The sequence below is a fragment of the Scyliorhinus torazame genome, chromosome 19, assembly GCF_047496885.1.
Source record: "Scyliorhinus torazame isolate Kashiwa2021f chromosome 19, sScyTor2.1, whole genome shotgun sequence".
Lineage (NCBI taxonomy): Eukaryota > Metazoa > Chordata > Chondrichthyes > Carcharhiniformes > Scyliorhinidae > Scyliorhinus > Scyliorhinus torazame.
This window is the reverse complement of record NC_092725.1, coordinates 92,408,785-92,427,551: the sequence shown is the minus strand read 5'-3', so window position 1 is coordinate 92,427,551 and position 18,767 is coordinate 92,408,785. Positions and strand designations below refer to the sequence as shown.

General features: G+C 47.5%; 1 protein-coding gene across 4 annotated transcripts in view; it reads right to left on the bottom strand.

The window, feature by feature from the left end:
* The window catches only part of LOC140396304 (uncharacterized), a 286,423-nt gene extending 269,631 nt beyond the window's left edge, over positions 1–16,792 (bottom strand). For 2 of the 4 annotated variants that reach the window (XM_072484765.1, XM_072484763.1), the window contains exon 1: positions 16,536–16,792. In XM_072484765.1, coding sequence (XP_072340866.1) covers positions 16,536–16,664 — 129 coding nt within the window. In that variant the 5' untranslated portion in view covers positions 16,665–16,792. Of the gene's footprint in view, positions 1–10,751; positions 10,978–11,225; positions 11,513–16,535 lie in introns of those variants that run through there. The other 2 variants (XM_072484767.1, XM_072484764.1) reach the window with 2 other exon arrangements.
* Between the last annotated feature and the right edge of the window lie 1,975 nt (positions 16,793–18,767).

Here is an 18,767-nt window from a genome sequence, read left to right as displayed (position 1 = left end):
CTGCCATCCGCTCTAGATAAAAAAAATAAAAAGAAAGAAAGAGCTTACCTGTTATTCACTCCCCTTCTCAGTAAGCAGTCACTCAGCAACCTCTGCACCCTGCACGATAACACCTGAGGGAAAATGAAAGAAAAACTACTTGCCAGTCACCAGCCAATCCCTTACCTGCAGGCTGTGGCATCACGGTTCAACTTCTTTCTACTTCTACCTGACTTTGAGCCTTCCTTTTGATCTTTACAGCGGTTGGGTTTTTTTGGTTAGAGGAGGGAGTAGGGAGGGAAACAGTGAAGAATTGTTTTGGCTTTAAGTGTCACTTGACAACAGCTCCTCCACAAACGACCTTCAAGTTAGGGTGACCACAACGGAGGTATGCAAATTTCCCTTGCAACAGCCAATCAATCAGCAGCTCTGCTCTACTGCCCTCTGCTGGATCTCTGAGGGGGTCTCCCAGGCGACTGGTGGCACCCAGGTGCATGCCATTTGGGCAGGGTGGCACCCTGGCAGTGCCAGCCTGGCATCCTTGCAGTGGTACCTGGGTGGCAGGGGCACTGTCAAGGTACCAGGTTGATGGAGCCAAGCTGGCATTTTTCACATGGTGGTCAGACGGCCAGCTTTGACAAAGAGTCATCGAACTCTCCCTACAGATGCTGCCAGACTTGCTGAGATTTTCCAGCATTTTCTCTTTTGTTTCAGATTCCAGCATCCGCTGTAATTTGCTTTTAACCGGTGTTGTCCTATGTGGGTGTTGGGGGGGTTGCTGGGGGGGCTGGGGACCCCAGCATGTTGAGTTGGGACTCATGGGGGCGAGGGGGTGTAGTCAGGGCTTTGGTGGGATGTTGGGAGGGTTGTTGGGTGTGGGGGAGGTGGCTGGGGGTACAGAGGGCTGGGTAGTCAGAAGGAGTAGCCGATGAGTTGCGAGGGTAGTCGGATGGTCAGTAAACTAATCAGGTGGTTGTTGGTGGTTGTGGGGGTTGATAAGGGAACGGGCGGTGTAGCCAGCCATTCGGGAGGTTTGCCAGATGAGCAAGGAATGTCAGTGGGATCAGTAAGAAGTCACAATTATCTGACTCACAGGTGAGAGTGCAATCCACTCAGCTATGATTGACACTGTCGCAAAGAAGCGCCTGTAAAATTGTTGCATTATCCATAGCCATTCTCAATCTTCCCTTGCACAGAATCAGCAAAGTTAAATGCGGCCAGCAATCCTTTAAGAGTTGATGTTGCTGAATAACCTCTGATCCTGAAAAATCACTAACTGACCCCCTTCCTTGACATTGCCGCATTCCCATGATGCCATGCACTGCACGTCAGCAGTGCTGCATATTTGTTTGAATGACTGACCTCTCAAATTATATCTGTGTCTAATACAGTGACCAAGTTTATATTACCAGTCCATTAATATGTTCACAGATATTTTCCTCCCTATCCTGTTGATACTTTTCTGTTTGCTTATCAATCTGACAATGATTTTTATTCTACTTTTTTTTCCTGGGGCCAATATTTATCCCCCAATCAACATGAGCAAAAACAGATTATCTGCTCATTATCTCATTGCTGTGAATGTGGGATCTGGCTGCGCACATATTAGCTGCTGCATTTCACACATTACAACAGTGACTTAATACTTCATTGGCTCTAATCCTAACTCACAATCCTGTAAACCAATGTCTGAGGACAGTTGGTGGAGCAGTGATAATGCCACTGGACTAATAATCCAGAGACCCCAAGTTAATTATCTGGAAAAATGGGATCAAACCCCGATATGGCAACTGGTGGGATTCAATAAATCCAGAATGATAAAGTTACCCTCAGTAATGGTGACCACGACAACTAACATTGATTGTTGTAAAAACCCATCTGGTTCACTAATGCCCTATAGGGAAAGAAACCTGCCGTCCTTACCTGCTCTGGCCTACATGTGACTGCAGACCCATTGACTCTCTCTGAAATGGTCTGGCAAACTACTCAGTTCATGGCCAGCTAGGGCTGAGAAACAAACACTGGCAGTGCCAGTGATGCCCATACCACATGAAAGAGAAACAAAATCACTCTGTGCTCTCTAACCTACAATGCACTTTCCCCTCCTCCCCCCCTCCCTCCCCCCACCCCAGGCACCATCTGACCACATCTCAATTTTCATATTCTCACCTTTGTTTTCAAATCCTTCCATGGCTTCGCTCTCCTTCTGCAATTCTCAGTTCTCTGCCAGCCCAACGACCCCCTGAGATCTCTGCACTCCTTCGATTCTGGGCTTTTGAGCATTTCGCCGCCATTGGTGGCTCTGCTTTCGATTGCCTGTGCTCTGAGCTGTGGATTCCCTCCCCAATCCTCTCTGCCTCCTTGTGCATCTCCCCTCCTTGAAGACACTCCTTAGATGTCCAAGCTTTTGGTGACCCATCCGAATGAAGAACCTGTGAAGCACCATGGGGCAGTTTATCGATAGTGTTATATAAGTGCAAAGATGTGTGGTAGGTCAAAGATTAGACAGCATATAAAGAACAGCAAAGAATGACTATAAGCTTAATAAGGAGGAAGACATTAGAGTAGGAGATCAAACTAGCTCGAAATATAAAAGCAAATCATAAGAGTTTCTACAGGTATTTAAAAAGAAAAAGAGTAAGTGATGTGAGTGTTGGTGCTGTGCAGAGTGAGTCTGGAAACCAACAAGGGAAAATAAGGAAATGAAGGATGAATTGAACAGATATTTTACATATGTCTTCACTTGTAGAGGATAAAAATAACATCCCAGAAATAAGTACAAATTAAGAGGTGAAATAGAGGAAGACAATTAAAACAATTATGATCATCAAAGAAATGGTAGTGAGAAAATTACTGGAATGAAAATCTGACAAGTCTCCAGGTCTTGATGGACTTCATCGATGGTTATGATGCAAAATAAGAACTCATGGGTGTAGGGGATAAGCATGGATAGAGGATTGGTTATCTAGCAGGAAACAGAGAGTAAGCATAAATGGGTCATTTTCAGTTTGGCAAGATGTAACGAGTGGATGCAACAAGAATCTGGGACCTACAATTAATATCAATGACTTGGATGAAGACACTACATGCATGGTTGCTAATTTTGCTGCTGACGCAAAGAAAGATGAGATAGTAAGTTGTGAAGAGGACATAAGGAGCCGGCAAATGGATAGAGACGGTTCAAGTCAGCGGGCAAAGATTTAGCAGATAGAATATTTGGGGCAGCACGGTAGCATTGTGGATAGCACAAATGCTTCACAGCTCCAGGGTCCCAGGTTCGATTCCGGCTTGGGTCACTGTCTGTGCGGAGTCTGCACGTTCTCCCAGTGCGTGCGTGGGTTTCCTCCGGGTGCTCCGGTTTCCTCCCACAGTCCAAAGATGTGCGGGTTAGGTGGATTGGCCATGCTAAATTGCCCATAGTGTCCAAAATTGCCCTTTGTGTAGGGTGGGGTTACTGGGTTATGGGGATAGGGTGGAGGTGTGGATCTTGGGTAGGGTGCTCTTTCCAAGAGCCGGTGCAGACTCGATGGGCCGAATGGCCTCCTTCTGCACTGTAAATTCTGTAAATATGATGTGGGAAAATGTGAACTTGTTCAATTTGACAGGAAGAATAGAAAACCAGCATATTTTTTAAATGAAAAGAGATTGCAGAATTCTGAGATACAGGAGGATCTGGGTGTCCTGGTACATGAATTGCAGAAGGTTAGTCTGAAGGTGCAGCAAGTGATTAGGAAGGCAAATGAATGTTGTCGTTTATTGCAAGGGGAATGGAATATAAAAGTAGGGACGTTTTTACTACAATTGTACTGGGCATTGGTGAGACCGCATCTGAAGTAGTGTATGATTTTTGCCTCCTTATTTAAGAAAGGATATAAATGCATTAGAAGGAGTTAAGAAAAGGTCCACCTGATTCTAAACTAGGATTGGGGAGCTGTCTTACAAGGAAAGGCTGACTTGCATCCAATGGAGTTTTAAAAAACGAGAGGTGGTTTTATTGGAACATATAGGATCCTGAAGGGAATTGATAGGGCGGATACTGAAAAGATGTTTCCGCTCGTGGTAGAGACTAGAACTTGGGGACACCATTGAAAAATAAATGATCTTCCATTTAGGATACTAGAGAAATTTATTTTTCAGAAAGGTATTAAGGGATATAGGCCAAAGTCCTATATTGGAAAGCATTGGAAAGGGTGCAGAGGAGATTTACCAGAATGTTGCCTGGCCTGGAGAGAAGATCTTATGAGGAAAGGCTGAGGGATTTGAGGCTGTTTCGTTAGAGAGAAGAAGGTTAAGAGGTGACTTAATTGAGGCATACAAGATGATCAGAGGATTGGATAGGGTGGACAGTGAGAGCCTTTTTCCTCGGATGGTGATGTCTAGCACAAGGGGACATAGCTTTAAATTGAGGGGAGATAGATGTAGGACAGATGTCAGAGGTAGGTTCTTTACTCAGAGAGTAGTAAGGGCGTGGAATGCCCTGCCTGCAACAGTAGTGGACTCGCCAACACTAAGGGCATTCAATAGACATATAGACGATAAGGGAATAGTGTAGATGGGCTTTAGAGTGATTTCACAGGTCGGCGCAACATCGAGGGCCGAAGGGCCTGTACTGCGCTGTAATGTTCTATGTTTTAAAGTCAGGTATATGGAGTTAGGTCACAGATCAGCCATGATCTCATTGAATAGCAGGACAGACTTGAGGGGCTGAATGGCCTACTCCTGTTCCTATGACCACCGTCAAATCACCCATGTCTTATCGAACGAACAGGTTCGAGGGGCTGAATGGCCTACTTCTGGACTTAATTTGTATGTTTATATGTTCATAAAGCTCCTTACATAGCTTGGTGTCAAATTTACCTGAAAACACTCCTGTGAAGCACTATGGGATAGTCTACGATGTAAGAGGTGCTATATAAATGCAAGTTGTTGTTGCTGCTTTCAGGACTATTTGGGGCATTCAGATGGTGCTGCATAAATGCAAAATTTTCCTTCTCGGTACAATTGTTCCTCTTGATCATACTCTGGCAAGGGAGTCCTGAGATTAGCTGTCATTTCAACATGCAGGCACCGGCGGTATCTCCTGGGGTCAGCAGGCTCACAGTTGTTCACTCCAATGATTGCTCCTTAATTCACACAAAATATGGCATTATAAATTAATCATAATCACCAGCGCATAAGTGAATGGTGGGCTGTTAATGGAAGCTGATAAATGAGAGCCAATTAAATACCAAATTGTAGGTACTTAGGAAACAATTACCTTGTTGGAACTAATTAGCCACTAAAGGCCAAATCAAGTATATTTAGAACAGACACCACACAGGGTGAAGATATACAATGACAGATAGATAAGAAATGCTATGTTAGAGGAAAATAACAAGTGTAATGTTAATGGCAGGCAGTGTCTAATCAAGCAGAAAGAATCTACAGCAAAGCACAATGCTGCTAGTTAATAAGCAAAAGCATGGAGACTGCTGCTGGTGGACGATTGAAAAATACCTCCTAGTTAACATTTAGGTGATGGCAGATGGCTTGTGATGGGGGTGGGGTTAATGGTAATACAAAGGCACACACAAGTGGCCTGATGACTTTTAGTGCTACCATACATAAAAGGCACCAAAATGCTCTGGGGAGTGAAAGTTTGTTTGGGAACCTGTTGGGAAGTGTGGCATGAAGAAGAATGTAACAGGATCCTTAGAATTGTTAACACTTTCTGATAACGTTCATCAGATTAGGAATGAGATAATTAAACACCTCAGTTCAGTAACCTTAAGCCGTAGAACCCCCAAAAAGTGCAAGCCTTTTACCATCGATTGAAGAATTAACTATTTGAGGTCTGTTGTGTTGTTTTTCTAATTGTAAATACACATGGAGCAGAATAGTTCTGGGAATCATTACACGTTCTATTGGGGCACCTGTTATGCACCTCGCTCTTTTGAAGGCTTATAAGACTTGCATTTATATAGCACCTTTCACAACCCCAGGATGCCTCAAAGAGCTAAACAGGCAGTCAAGTACTTTTGAAGTGCCGTCACTATGAAAATGTAGGATACACGGCAGCATATCACACTCACTAATGCAACAATGACCTGATAATCCTAGTTTTGTTCTTTCTAAATGACCCCCAGCATCCAAGGCCTGTTAATGGGGAGGGTTTCAATACAGGCTGCGATCAGGAAGAAAGGAAAACTTGCATTTCCATAGCACCTGTCAGAATCTCAGGATATCCCAAAGAGCTCCAACAAACGACAATGCGACACTGACCAGATAATAGGTTTCAGTGATGTTGGTTGAGGAAGAAATATTGTCCAGGCAGAACTTCCCTGCTGTTCTGTGAATTAATGCCCTTGGGATGTTTTACTTCTAACCGAGAGATAGATGGAGCTGTTAATTTAATGGCACAATTGAAAAATGCCTGGCTGGATTCTCCATCAGCGGGATCCGCCGCTTCGCTGGCAGCGCGCTCATGCCCGTGGATTTCCCGACGGCGTAGGGGTGCCCACAATGAGAAACTTAATTGGCCGGCTGCCAGGACGGAGAGTCCCGCTTCCGGCGGAGGTGCGCCGCATCAGAAAACGGGTGCGGCGGGACGGAGAACCGCCCGGCATCTATGACTCCAGCAGTACGGCACTGGAAGTATCAGCCCAGATTTTGTGCTCAAATGTCTGTTACTATTTCTTTATCTTGCTGCATCCATTGCAGTTTGCCTATCACCGCAACCAGTCCACAGCAGATGCTATCTCATTGGCTCAACACTCGAACACCTCGAATACAACTCCGTCTTGAACACCATTATCCCGACAAGGCTTATAACCAAACTCTTCGATTTGACACCTCCCTGTGCAGCTGGATCCTTGACTTCCTCACCAACAGACCATAATCTGTCAGGATAGGCAACAACACCTCCTCCACAATAGTCCTTGTGGTACTAGTTGTATTACATGTATTACGGCACTGCCCGTACAGTAGAGGTACATGGGTAAATCCCTGCCTGCTGGCTCCGCCCAGTAGGCGGCGTATAAATGTTGGTGCTTGCCGGTGCTGCAGCCATTCTGGTTCCAGCTACAGGAGGCACAACATCTTTGCTCAATAAAGCCTTGATTATTCCACTATCTCGTCTTTGTGGTAATTGATAGTGCATCAATCTATTGAGCAAAGATTTTTTTAAATGGTGGATCTCCGCATCAAGCCTGATTACCTGCAGCTGAGCCCTCAAGCAGCCAACGCTACGTCCGCCTTTGACCACTGGCTAGCCTGCTTCGAAAGCTACCTCAAACATCCGCTGAGGAACCCTCGGACTCGCAGAAGCTCCAAGTCCTCTATTCACGGGTGAGCCCTGACATTTTTCCTCTCATCCAGGATGCGCCCACTTACTCCGAAGCGATGGAGCTCCTGAAGGGACATTACATTCGACCAGTCAATCAAGTATACGCCAGGCACCTCCTGGCCACGAGACAGCAACTCCCCGGGGAGTCTCTAGATGATTCCTGGCGTGCCCTGCACATCCCAGGTAGGAACTGTGACTACCAGGCAGTTTCAGCAGTCCAGCACACCGAACTTTTAATTCGAGACGCTTACATTACGGGCATGAAGTCTGCGTACGTCCATCAGCGGCTACTGGAAGGGGGTATGCTTGATCTTGCGGGAACTAGGCAGCTCGCTAATTCGTTAGAAGTGGCGTCCCGTAACGTCCAGTCCTACGCCCCCGACCGCGCGGCACTCTTGTGGGCATTGTGGGCCCCACCAGCTGCCGACTCCAGCTCACCGCAATCTTGCACCACGCGGCAGCCAGCCAACGCTGGGGGGACCAAGTGCTATTTTTGCAGGCAGAACAAGCACCCCAGGCAGCGCTGCCCGGCGCGGAGCGCGACCTGCAACGGCTGTGGGAAGAAGGGACACTTTGTTTCTGTTTGCCAGGCCTGGTCGGTCGCCGCTGTTTCCAGGCCCAGCGTTCTACACCCACCATGTGCGACTTGCGAGAGCCGCCATTTTCCCCTTCGCAAACCACGTGCGGCCGTGGGCGCCGCCATCTTCTTCACTGCAAGCCACGTGTGGCCCGTGGGCGCTGCCATCTTTGTCGCCCGCCATGTGCGGCCCATGGGCGTCGCTATCTTCGGCGCCATTTTGGACGGCGTCTCAGGATCCCTGCTTGTCTGGCCGTTCATCGCCTGCTGCTACCTCCACCACCGCTGACCAGCCCGGGACCTCCCAGTATCTGCCGCAGCTCGCCTCTATCACGCTGGTTCAGTCCCGGCCCCGCAACCGCGACGACGACGGTGAAGATCGATGGGCACGAGACGACCTGCCTTTTTTACTCCGGGAGCACAGAGAGCTTCATCCACTACGGTAAGGCGCTGCTCCCTCCCGGTACACCCCATCACCCAGAAAATCTCCCTGGCCTCCGGATCCCATTCCGTGGAAATCCGGGGGTACTGCATCGCGACCCTCACCGTCCAGGGCGTAGAGTTCAGCAACTGGCTCTACGTCCTCCCCCACCTCTGCGCTGCCCTATTACTCGGCCTGGACTTTCAGTGCCATCTCCAAAGCCGAACCTTAAAATTCAGCGGACCCCTACACCCCCTCACGACCCTTAAGGTCGATCCACCTTCCCTGTTTGCGAACCTCACCCCGGATTGTAAACCAGTCGCCACTAGGAGCAGACAGTACAGTGCCCAGGACAGGATCTTCATCAGGTCGGAGGTCCAACGGCCTCTGCGGGAAGGGGTCATTGAGGCAAGCAACACCCCCTCGAGAGCTCAAGTGGTAGTAGTAAAGACTGGGGAGAAGCACAGGATGGTCATTGACTACAGTCAGACCATCAATCGGTACACGCAGCTCGACGCGTACTCCCTCCCACGCATATCTGACATGGTCAATCAGATTCCGCAGTATCGCGTGTTTTCCACAGTGGACCTGAAGTCCGCCTACCACCAGCTCCCCATCGGCCCGGAGGACCACCAATACACTGCGTTCAAAGCAGATGGCCGCCTCTATCACTTTCTTAGGGTTCCCTTCGGCGTCACTAATGGGGTCTCGGTCTTCCAGCGAGAGGTGGACCGAATGGTCGACCGGTACGGACTGCGGACCATCTTCCCTTACCGAGATAACATCACCATCTGAGGCCATGACCAGCAGGACCACGACGCAAACCTCCAAAAATTCCTCCAGACCGCCAAACTCCTTAATCTAACATACAATAAGGAGAAATGCGTGTTACGCACCACCCACTTAGCCATCCTTGGCTATGTCGTGGAAAATGGAGTCCTAGGGCCCGACCCCGACCGCATGCGCCCCCTCATGGAACTCCTACTCCCCCGCTGCCCCAAGGCCCTGAAACGATGCCTGGGGTTTTTCTCATAATATACAGCGGGGCAAGATCAAAAACGACAAGATCTTAATGTGGAGGATCGAGCTCTCCACCTATAACTACAAGATCTTGTATCGCCCGGGGAAGCTCAATGAGCCCCCTGATGCCCTATCCTGTGGTACATGTGCCAGCACACAAGTGAACCGACTCCGGGCTCTCCACTATGACCTCTGCCATCCGGGGGTCACCCGGTTCCCCCATTTCATCAAGGCCCGCAACCTGCCCTACTCCATTGAGGAGGTCAGGACCGTCATCAGAGACTACCAGGTCTGCGCAGAGTGCAAGCCGCACTTCTACCGGCCAGATCGAGCGCACCTGGTGAAGGCCTCCCGCCCCTTTGAGCGCCTCAGCATGGACTTCAAAGGGCCCCTCCCCTCCACCGACCGCAACACGTACTTTCTGAACGTGATTGATGAGTACTCCCGGTTCCCTTTTGCCATCCCCTACCCCGATATGACTTCTGCCACGGTAATTAAAGCCCTCCACAGCATCTTCACTCTGTTCGGTTTCCCCACCTACATCCACAGCGAACGGGGATCCTCTTTTATGAGCAATGAGCTGCGTCAGTTCCTGCTCAGCAAGGGCATTGCCTCGAGCAGGACGACCAGCTTCAACCCCCGGGGAAACGGGCAGGTGGAGAGGGAGAATGGGATGGTCTGGAAGGCCGTCCTGCTGGCCCTGTGGTCTAAAAATCTCCCGGTCTCCTGCTGGCAGGAGGTCCTCCCCGACGCGCTCCACTCCATCCGATCACTCCTCTGCACAGCGACTAACGAGACCCCTCACGAACGGGTGTTTGCCTTCCCCAGGAAGTCCACCTCCGGGGTCTCGCTCCCAACATGGCTGACAGGTCCTGGGCCCGTCCTCCTTCGGAAGCATGTGCGGACCCATAAGTCGGACCCCTTGGTCGAAAAAGTCCACCATCTATATGCAAACCCGCAGTACGCCCACATGGCACACCCCGACGGGTGCCAGGACACAGTCTCCCTCCGGGACCTGGCACCCGCTGGATCCCCACCCACTACCCCCGACCTGAACCCCCCCCCACCCGGTTGCCTCATTCACCCCTGCGCCACGCCACCCACCCTCCCTCCAGCAAACCTCACCGCAGCCCCCGCCCCAGCAGGATCCGTCCTCCCACTGGTTTCACTCAGGGGTGATGTAGACGAGGACAACATGCTCCCAGAGTCACAGGTGACCAAGTCGGCACCCACATCACGACCAGGACTGAGGCGATCGCAGAGGGGGGTCAAGACCCCTGCCGGTCTCTATTTTTAACAGGGGGTGAATGTGGTAGTCACCATTAGTTGTATTACATGTATTACGACACTGCCCATATAGTAGAGGTATATGGGTAAATCCCTGCCTGCTGGCTTCGCCCAGTAGGCGGCGTATAAATGGGTGTGCTCACCGGTGCTGCAGTCATTCGGGTTCCAGCTACAGGAGGCACAACACCTTTGCTCAATAAAACCTCGATTATTCCACTACTCTCATCTTTGTAGTAATTGATCAGTCCTCAACACCGGGGCCCCGCAAGGATGTGTGCTCAGTCCTCTACTGTATTCCCTATACATGCACGACTGTGTGGCAAGATTTAACTCCAACTCAATCTATTAGTTTGTGGATGATATGACTGTGGTGGGTCGTATCTCAAACAATGACGAATCAGACTACAGAAGGGAGATAAATCACTTGGTTACATGGTGTACCGAAGACAACCTCTCTTTAAATGTCGAAAAGACCAAGAAACTGATCATTGACTTCAGGAAGCATAGCACAAACCCCCCCCCCCCCCATCTGCATCAATGGCTCCAAAGTGGAGATGGTCGATAGCTTTAGGTTCCTGGGGGTCACCATCACCAACAGTCTATCCTGGTCCACTCACGTTGATGCAACAGTCAAGAAAGCCCAACAACGTCTCTACTTCCTACAGAAGCTAAAGAAATTCGGCATGTCTGCATCGACGCTCACAAACTTCTACAGGTGTGCCATAGAGAGCAACATCTGTCTGCATCACAGCCTGGTATGGCGACTGCTCGGCCCAAGATCGCAAGAAACTGCAGAGTGTGGTGAACTCAGCCCAACGCATCACACAAGCTTGCCACCCGCACATTGATTCTGTCTACATCGCCTGCTGCCTCAGGAAGACAGACAGCATTGTCAGAGACCCCTCACACCCAGGCATTGCCTTCTTCCAGACCATTCCATTAGGCAGAAGTCTGAAGACCCGCACATCCAGACATAGGAACAGCTTTCTCACAGCCACAAGACTCCTCAACGACACTCCCTCGGAGTGATCTGTTCCCTGCAAGAACACTATTCACGAAGTCCTATGCTGCTCTTGCTCATGTATTTGCTTTGTTTGGCCCCTTGTTCTGAACTGTAACCAATCACTGTTTGTCGATGTACCATTTGTCAATGTACTCTGTCGATTATTCTTTTTTAGTCTACGATGTACGTACTCTGTACTTTCCCTTGGCAGCAGAACAATTCTTTTCACTGTACTTCGGTGCATGTGACAATAATTCAAATCAAATCAAATCTTATTCCCATTTATTAATAATTTTGATTGTTTGTTCCTCTTAAATGTAACAGCTCTTGCAAAGTATTTCAAATGATGAAATGCAAAAACACTGTTACAAGAATATTGCAGCAACTGTAGCTGATTGAGACAATAAAAGCCTGTACATGGATTAAACACTCGAGTAGACTCTCCCATTCAGTCTGAAGCATCTTGAACTAGAGCTATAAAATGCAAGATTCTTTTGTGCAAATGAGCACAAGTACACGGGAACTAATAAAAATAAGACAAACCTAGATGTTCTCTCAGACCTGATTATAAGCATCAGAGTAAAATTATTCCAAACGGCAATGGAAATTTTAAAATAATTTTAAGTGCTGTTATCATGCTTTCTCCTAACTCAATTTATTCAAGTTCAAAGCAAAATTTAGCTTCTAAAGGCAGACTTGCAGTTCCTATGATTAGACACAAAACTGTTGTGCAGACTGTGAATGGGGATGTTCCAGGGCTAACAATAGTCCTTGTGCTGAGATGGTCTACACTGGAGAATTCACAGCAACCCATCAGGCATTCCTGCTTTCTCCGAAACACAGTCGGCAACAGATTGTAAGTCTGGCTAAATTGGAGGAACAGTTTATTTAGGAGATCTAGGATTACAAAGATAAAAAGGAACACCAAGCAAGGTAATGTACATTTACAAAAAAACCCACACATATTTAAGGGTACATATGTACATTTAAAAATATCAGTGGCAGATATTCCTTTGACGATCCTCAACATTTATGAATGGGTGAGTAAGGAAAATTGGATGAGAAGGTATTCTGACACTGCCCCACCATTAGGTGAGCTTCTGTGATTTCCACTGAAAGTAATATTATCCATAAAGTATGTCTACCCAAGCCAGGTCACCACTGTGTGGGGTGAGGGCAGCCGGCATTAGCTGCAGGCAGGCAGACAGAGTCTCCAGACCAGCCTGCAGCACTGTTGATGCCCAGCCTGCCACAGGCTGACTGCTTCCAGGCAGCTAAACCAACCCCCCGCCCCCCCCCACTCCACCACCATCACCAGTGACATCCTTGAGTTCAACTGACCAATTAACCTTCAGTGGTTCTGAATGAGCCTGACTGACTACATGTTGTGTGAGGGTCAGTAAATTCTGCCACACTCCCCAGCCCACCTCCGCTAAAATAGCTCGGGTGAAATAAAACCGAGGAACAGATGTATTTGGCTCCCATCCGTCTTGATTCCACTAGCCTCAGAGTGGCATAAAAATTAGCCAGCGCCTGGAAACCTTCCAGATGTTTTCTGATGGGGGATGGAAAGATGTGGCAGAAGAAGGATAATTCTGTGTGTTACCCAAGGATATGGCAATTGTTCCTTAAAAGCCAATAGCAATGGCATTTCTTCCATTCATTTGCAGGAGAAGGTGGCCTGCAATGGACGCTAAATTTTTCATTCCTTCAACATTGTGGAGGATATGGGCATTTGTACCATGGGAACTGCTTCCACAGAACCAGTGGCACCTGGTACTGCCTAGACTATCCAGGAAGAGGGTACGTGCTGCCTAATGCACCTTCCCCACTCTCTCTTCACCCTCATCCCTAGGTGCCATGAAATGCAAACTGCAGATGGTGTGACTGTGGAGCCCCTGTTTCCCTCCCCACCATCCCTCCCCATCATCACAATCCTTCCTTTATGTTTTTATGCTTTCAGCTGTCTGCTCAGCTTCTAAAGGGCCATGAGGAGGAAGAGGAATTTCACCCGAGTGAAGAGAAGGCACTAGCTCTTGAACTTACACTGAGCTTGCAGCTCAGATGTTGGCACTGCGTGAACTTTAGAGGCCGGTGTAGAGTTAAGATCAGCATGTGATGAGTCACTAGATACAAATGGGCTGCAGTCTGGCCAAAGAGATACAACAGTTGGTGACTGAGCTCCCTGGAGGACGAGCTGATGACCTTATTAGAGCCAACTACAGGAAAAGACTGATGATGATGCCCGCCCAGATACTTAGTAAAGTGGTAGGTTTGCCAGGCTGACTCCAGTCACTGGCTAGCAGCACAGAGGAGTCCAGTTCCACTTGGCAGAGGACAGTGTGAAGAACTAAGCTCTCCATCTTTCCACTGTGGATATAGGGGGAAGCCTACTGGGAGTACAGCCATATAGAGTGTCTGGTGGCAGCAGCCTCAGCTTCCACAGCAGCACAAGCAAAGGCCACCCAACCTCTCATTGCTGCAGTAGAAGCTAAGACAGAGATTAAGGATTCCATGTTTGCTGCTATGCAGACTCAGACTGCTGCTGTGCAAGTTCTGTTCACCTATCACCCCTAGGCTGGCACTTGGCCAAGCAAGATCCCAATTTTAAAAATCTCATCCTTCTTTTCAAATCCCTGTGTGGCCTCACCCCTCCCTATCTTGGGTGGGTTGGTGCAGACTCGATGGGCCGAATGGCCTCCTGCACTGTATGTTCTATGTTCTATGTATCTCTCTAATCTCCTCCAGCTCTACAATCCTCCAAGATATCTTGCTGCTCTAATTCTAGCCTCTTGATCGGTGGTGGGCAACCTGCGTCCCGGGTGGTAAGTGCAGCCCATCAGGGTTCTGAGTGAGCCCTTGAGACACTTCATTGACCATTGCCCACACGTAAGGTCACCACATTCCACCCACATAGTTTGTTTTTTCTTACTGGTATGACTAAAGTGAAATGCACATAAAACAAGTGCATGAAGGGCAGCACGGTGGCGCAGTGGTTAGCACTGTTGCCTCACGGCGCCGAGGTCCCAGGTTCAATCCCGGCTCTGGGGCACTGTCCGTGTGGAGTTTACACATTTTCCCTGTGTTTGCGTGGGTTTCGCCCCCACAACCCAAAGATGTGCAGGGTAGGTGGATCGGCCAAGCTAAATTGCCGCTTAATTGGAAAAAATGAATTGGGCACTCTAAATTTTTTTTTTTTAAAACAAGGGCACGTGAAGTGCTGATTGCACACAATATTGTCTCTGGCAGCTATGTGCTTCCACTGCATCCAATCAAAGCACAAATAAATCTTTTATTTTTGCTATTTGAAGTTGATAGTTCTATTAATGTATCAATGATTAAGTAGTTTCTATAACTTATTCCAGGGGGTCATGGTGAGTGAACAAGCCCAATCTCAATCTTGCGGCCCACTGACTAGCCTAGGTTGCCCATCACTGCTCTTGATCATCCCCGATTTTAATTGCTCCACCAATGGTGGACATTCTTTCATCTGCTTGAGCCCTAAACTCTCCACCTCGCTATCACTCTTTCCTCCTTCAAGACATTGCTTAAACCTACCTCTTTTGATCATCCGCACAAATAATAATAATAATATTTTATTGTCACAAGTATGAAGTTACTGTGAAAAGCCCCTCGTCATATCGTCTTATGTGGCTTGGTGTCACACTTTACATTACAATTTTCCTCCTATTAGGCAGCTTGGGATGTTTTATTACATGAAAGTTGTAATGATGTTCTTGAGATGAAAAATCGGTCTCAAAAGAATTTCCCTCCAGGACCAGATCCATAACGGTTAATATGGTGACCAGTTCCCTTTAACATAACCACAAAAGATTGGGCCGGATTTTCCAGCCTTGCCGGTGGCGGGCATGGCCGCTACTCCAAGTTTTCTCACCCAGCCCACGACAGTGCCCACTGCAGCCACGGCCAGAAAATCCTGCCGAATTACATTTTTTTTTAAAACCTGAAAAGGAAGTGTGAAATGTGAGAGCCTGCTGGCTGGATTGATTCTGATGTGCAGACACTGTGTGGCATGTCCTTCCCTCTGCACACCACTGCCTTAGTTTCTTTTGAATTGGAAGGCCGTTTGATATACAGCATAGCGAACAGACCTTTCCCCAGCTTGCTTTGTCCCAGGATCTGAGACATTTCATTGGAAGCGCTGGAAATTTATGAAGTATTTTCTGGGCCATTTTCTTCAGTATGTGAGGTCCATTGATTAACAGCTTTTGATGAAAACCTGTCAGGAATATTCTCTGCCAATAAAGCCAAGAATCACTGGCAGCAGGGCAATGAACCAGGGAGAGTACAACTAAAGCCTGATAGTTTGCTCTACCTTTTCAGTTAAAGACAAAGACCTCTCCTTTCCTTCTGGCCAATAACACCAACAGTGAAATGAAGGCCTTTTCAAAAACAAATGTAAGCAAGAAAACTCAATTGTCTTTAATTAAGTTCTTCAAGAGAAGGACTGAGCATTGTGGTCAGGTTGAGGTTATCAGAGGTCAGATGCTTAACAATGAGTCTCTGACCTCAAATTAAACTAAATGGCGGAGGAATCCCTGCTGGCTGAGATGGTTTTCTACATTGGCTCTTGTGCCTTTCAGCTTTAATTTGATAGCAATCAGCACCGTACGAACATTTGGCTTCAGACAAGAGGTAGTTGAATAAATGTTATGTTACAGATCCTTGAATAAGCCCTGAAAAGAGGTTAGACTAAAAGAAAGAGAAACCATAAAAAGAATAGTTTTACTGACTGAACATCTCCTGAACAATAGCCAGCATCTCATTCGTAACCATAAATAACTTCCTCACGTTCATTTCAAAGTTGCACAGATGTGCATTCTTCCATCCTAAAAGTGCCTTCTGGACCTAGTTTGCCACACACATAGAAAGCGGCAAAACATAGCCTTACGTTTAAGCTTACCTTCGACATGGACACCTTTGTTGAGTCATGGCTGAGTTGTTTGAAACATTTTCCTCGTGAGGGTGGATGGGGTGGCTTTAAGCACAGGGCCCCCCAATTCCACGCCTCATTTTTTACCTGCCCAGACATGAAAAACAGCTGGGAGCTGCTACCGATCTATCCATGAAACCGTTTCTTCTCAGTGTTGGAGCCATCGCTTTAGGCCCAGCAACGGAAGGGGAGTGATGGGTTCCCTAAAGCAAGTGGTATCATCTCAGTCTTGAGGCAGGTTGTGGAAATATGTCAGGGGTGAGAAAGTGAGCTTGGGAACTGATTCAACCATACCCTCAGCACAATATTATTTAAGTAGGTGACAGAGTGATCGTCCATTCAGAACACAGCAAATAGCTGCACTCTTTGTTCTTCAATCAGTCTGTAAATGTTAAACTGGACTGGAATGTGGATTGTCTACATGGGTCACCTAGCTGGAACCCAAACCACCACAAAATACAATAAGTTAATGTGTGCTCCACAACAACAAATGCCCCATTGTACAGTCTGCAGATTTGTACAGAGAACTTGCATTTAAATAGCACCTCTCACAACCTCAGGATATTGCAAAGTGTTTCACCACCAATGGTAACACAGCAGCGAGTTTGTGCACAGCAAGCTCCGACAAACAGCAATGAGACAATGGTCAGATAATCTGGTTTCATTGATTTTGGTTGGGGGATAAATATTGATCAGAACCCCCTGGCTTTTCTTCAAAACTGTGCCTTGCCACCCAAGAGGACAGACAGAGGCAGCGGGATGGGTGAGCCACCCAACATCCCATAGATATCAGCTAGGTTGGAGGGTCCCGCCAGCAACTAATGGCAAGCTGCTTCCAACTGGAAAACATGCTGCAGGGGTGGGCAGAAAGTCACACCCAGAGTCTTGTTTAAATGTTTGATCCTAAAAACAGCACCTCCAACAGTACAGCATTCCCAGCTTAGGCTTTCTGCGTAGATCTGTATTTCATTGCCTCTAACACACTTAGGGACATTCTGAGTTACAAAAGGCACTGTATAAATTTAAGCTCCTTCTTTTTCCATGCAATATCTCCCCATATGCCTCCCATACATCTCCCATACACCTACCCATACATCTCTGTGTGAATGTGGTAACGAAAACTACATAATCTCAGATAGAAACAGGAAGCAAAGCTGTGTGCCGGGGAACTGGCTGAGATCAGTCTTTGGCAGAGTAACATAGCAAGTCAAACAAAATCCAGTGGATTTTAGGGTAGGCACAACAAATAAACATTTCCCCACACCCCCATAACATCACAGGGTTCTATGGATGCCATGGCAGCTGATCTTGATCAATATGCATGTTTGTCTTTCACATCTCATCACAGTTCCATCAATTCCATCAATGCCCGGCACTGTAACATGAAATTTGAAAAAAATAAAATAAGAACTGACCTCTATTTCAACGCAAGTACCTACAAAGCAGAACATGGGACCCAAGCAGGTCACAGGTCAACCATGCAATCACTGAGACACTTGCTCCATTGGACTCTGTCCTTTGCATCTGAGGTCAAAGCCAAGACCTCTGCAGAGTGCCCCTAGTAAAGAATTAACAAGTGTGACCATTGCATGTCCCTCCCCCAGACCCTGCTTTTGCCATTTGAATGCTGCAAATAGAGACATCTGGACTAAGGCCTTTTACTTCAGCAATTGAAAATGAACATGGATCAACTGCTGTATTCATAAATCTTACAGCCTAATTACATTAAAGGAGGAATCTAAGGGGGAGATGCTATGGAAACAGCACAGCCTATCAGCTGTTCCAATCTAATCATTAAGATAAGTGTTTTTGTTGCCTCTTTCACCCGTGCCTCTGTGGTGAACATTTCAAGTTCTGCCTTGCTCATTATCTTAAAAACTTCGCAATAGTAAAATATTAACAAGCTCTATTTTTTTGAAGAACAAAACTTGTAGTAACCGTTGGCAACAACGCTGCCATATCGTGTATGTCTATTCATTGGCAGCTAGCAGTCGAAAGCTCTAACTATGATTATTGCTGTTTGTTTGATGCCTCTTATTGCCAGCACTGCCTCTGATTGTGTAGCTCAGGAGAACTCCGAGTCTGTGAGCAGCAGTGGGGCCCAGGCTTGGACACAAGCTCACCACTGTTTGCAGCGAAGGCTGTGTGCTGGTCCAGGCAGAGACGCAACAAAAAGTTAGAATGATGAATGTAGGAATAAAA